General features: G+C 45.1%; 1 protein-coding gene across 1 annotated transcript; it reads left to right on the top strand.

Moving 5' to 3' along the window:
- The first annotated feature begins 595 nt into the window (after positions 1-595).
- LOC133245366 (olfactory receptor 2A12-like) lies at positions 596-1,756 on the top strand. The gene has a single exon (XM_061413249.1). The coding sequence runs from the start codon at positions 809-811 to the stop codon at positions 1,754-1,756; it is 948 nt and encodes a 315-aa protein (XP_061269233.1). The 5' UTR covers positions 596-808.
- Positions 1,757-2,566: the final 810 nt, after the last annotated feature.

Genomic DNA, 2,566 nt, shown 5'->3' with positions numbered 1-2,566 from the left:
CCCTGTGCCATGGATGTTTCATTTCTAACAGATGAAGATACTGAGGCCATTGGGGGTGAAGGGACTCACCCAAATTCACACAGATGGGTAATTGACAGCCTTCTGTCTGAAGGAAGAGCTGAATTTTAAATGTTATCATAGGGTGGTAATTATAAGGATTTGACAGAAAATCCCACAGACATCCAATCACAGACCTCAGGACAAGTTAGGAATCAAAATCACTCTTTCCATTTCTCGGGGCTGTGAGGTCTCTGCTCTCTCCTTCCCAGCATGTCGGCTCTCATCTCTGTAAGACCTCCACTGTTCTCTACAACTCCAGCTCCCCTGTGACTTCGGGTCGCCAGCACAGCAGCTCTGGATTGACTGTACCTCAAGCACCGACGGCCCAGTGACACAGACTTTCAATGTCATTATTTAAAATTTTCAGCAGAAAATTGTTCTCCAGACCAAGACAAGTATACACGCTTGGAAGCATTTAGCAGTGATCAGAGGCTGGCTGGGTTCCCCTGCTTCAGACATAGCTATCTAATGCCTTGCCTTCTATAGATGAAGGTGGGTTCCAGGGAAGGACCTGTGAGCATCTTATATTCTGTTACAAGCATAAATCCAGATCTTCTGATGGCTCTCCCAGTTCAGGAGCTACCCTAGTTTACTATACCTTTTCACCCAACTCAACAAAGATTTGACTGAATCTCAAGCTATTGTGCAAGGGGCTGTGTGTGGCTCTGGTTCAGTCAGCTGTGTCCTCCTTCCCCCAAGGCTGAGGAAAGAATAGATTGGTCTTTGTCTCCTTGATAGGCAGACCACCATGCAGAGCCTTGGCAAGGAGAACCACCGTTCCGTGTCTGAGTTCATCCTTCTTGGCTTCTCCAGTGAGTCTCAGGTCAGAATGGCTCTGTTCACGTTCTTCCTTATCCTCTACTTTATCACCATTCTAGGCAATGGACTCATCATCACCCTGATCTACTTGGATACACACCTCCACATACCTATGTACTTCTTTCTCAGCATCCTCTCCCTGGTAGACATGAGCTATGTCACCACCACTGTGCCCCAGATGTTGATTAATCTGGTATATCCAAGGAGGACCATTTCCTGGGGAGCTTGTGCAGCCCAGATGTTCATCTTCTTGATCCTGGGCATTGCTGAGTGTGTCCTCTATGCCATTATGGCCTATGACAGGTATATGGCCATCTGCTTCCCCCTTCACTACACTCTACTGATGAGTTATCCTATTTGTATCAAGATGGTCACAGTCTGTTGGCTTATTAGCATAGCTGGGGCCCTGATCTATACTGTCTTGACCATGCGTCTGCCTTATTGTGGCCCCCACAAGATAAACCACTTCTTCTGTGAGGTCCCTGCTGTCCTGAAGTTGGCTTGTGCAGACACATCCCTCAATGACTGGTTGGACTTCATCTTGGGTTTCATCTTGCTTTTGATACCACTTTCCTTCATCCTGGTCTCTTATGTTCACATCTTTGTCTCCATCTTAAGCATCCGCTCACCCCAGGGGAGACTCAAGTCCTTCTCCACGTGTGCTTCCCACATCACTGTGGTCACCATGTTCTATGGGCCAGCCATGATCATGTACATGAGGCCTGGGTCCTGGTATGATCCAGAGAGAGACAAGAAGCTGGCCCTTTTCTACAATGTTGTCTCTGCCTTCCTCAACCCCATCATTTACAGTCTCCGGAACAAAGATGTAAAGAGGGCCTTTCTGAAAGTGCTTGGCCAGAGAGGGACAGCTCAATGACCCAGGATGTTTCAGAGTTGTCCAGAATCATGGGCCGACTTGATGAGGCTCATGTGGTATCATGAAAGTACATCAGGTTCTGGCCAGCATTTCTGGGTCTTTGAACTTCCCAAAAAGGGTGAGGTCGCCCTGAAGTTCTCCACACTGGATGGAAAATTTTCAGCTACTACTGCCTACAGACTCAGTCGAGGATTTAAGACAAAGGATTTGATTTACGATAAGTATGTCCTTACAGTCCAAGGTTATTGCTTTATTGTTTTTCCTTGATTCTCTCCTCAACTCTGGAAAATTATGTCAGTTCAATATATCATGGCCAAGTGTTTATCATGCATATGTGCTTTTCAATGGTGTAAAGGATTGGGGGTGAAGATGACAAAAAGAGTGGACATATTATGTAGGAACAGTCTTACGTTACTCTCTGACAAGCACTCAGAAGTAATATTAGCATTGCTTTTCGCACTTAGTGGTATAAAATCTAAGTTAGAGTTATTTTAGACATATCTGTAGAACAATATGGCCAATAATATTCTCTTCAACTTGTGAAACTGACTCTTAGCTGATTTTATACTTTAAATATCACTTTTATAAATATACATTTCATAAAAGAAAATACATGTGTATATATACCTGCATCTTTTTTTTTTGGCTCTTCTTCATTGTGTGTCTTTGGCTGAGTCTTCGCTGTGGCACATGCACTTCTCTAGTTGTGGCACGCGGGTTCTGTAGTTGATGCCTGGGTCTTAGCTGCCCCATGGTGTGTGGGATATTACATCCCTGATCAGAGATAGACCCTGGGTCCCCTGCATTGGA

Source organism: Bos javanicus, chromosome 3 (assembly GCF_032452875.1).
Source record: "Bos javanicus breed banteng chromosome 3, ARS-OSU_banteng_1.0, whole genome shotgun sequence".
Lineage (NCBI taxonomy): Eukaryota > Metazoa > Chordata > Mammalia > Artiodactyla > Bovidae > Bos > Bos javanicus.
This window is presented reverse-complemented; position numbering and strand designations above follow the sequence as displayed.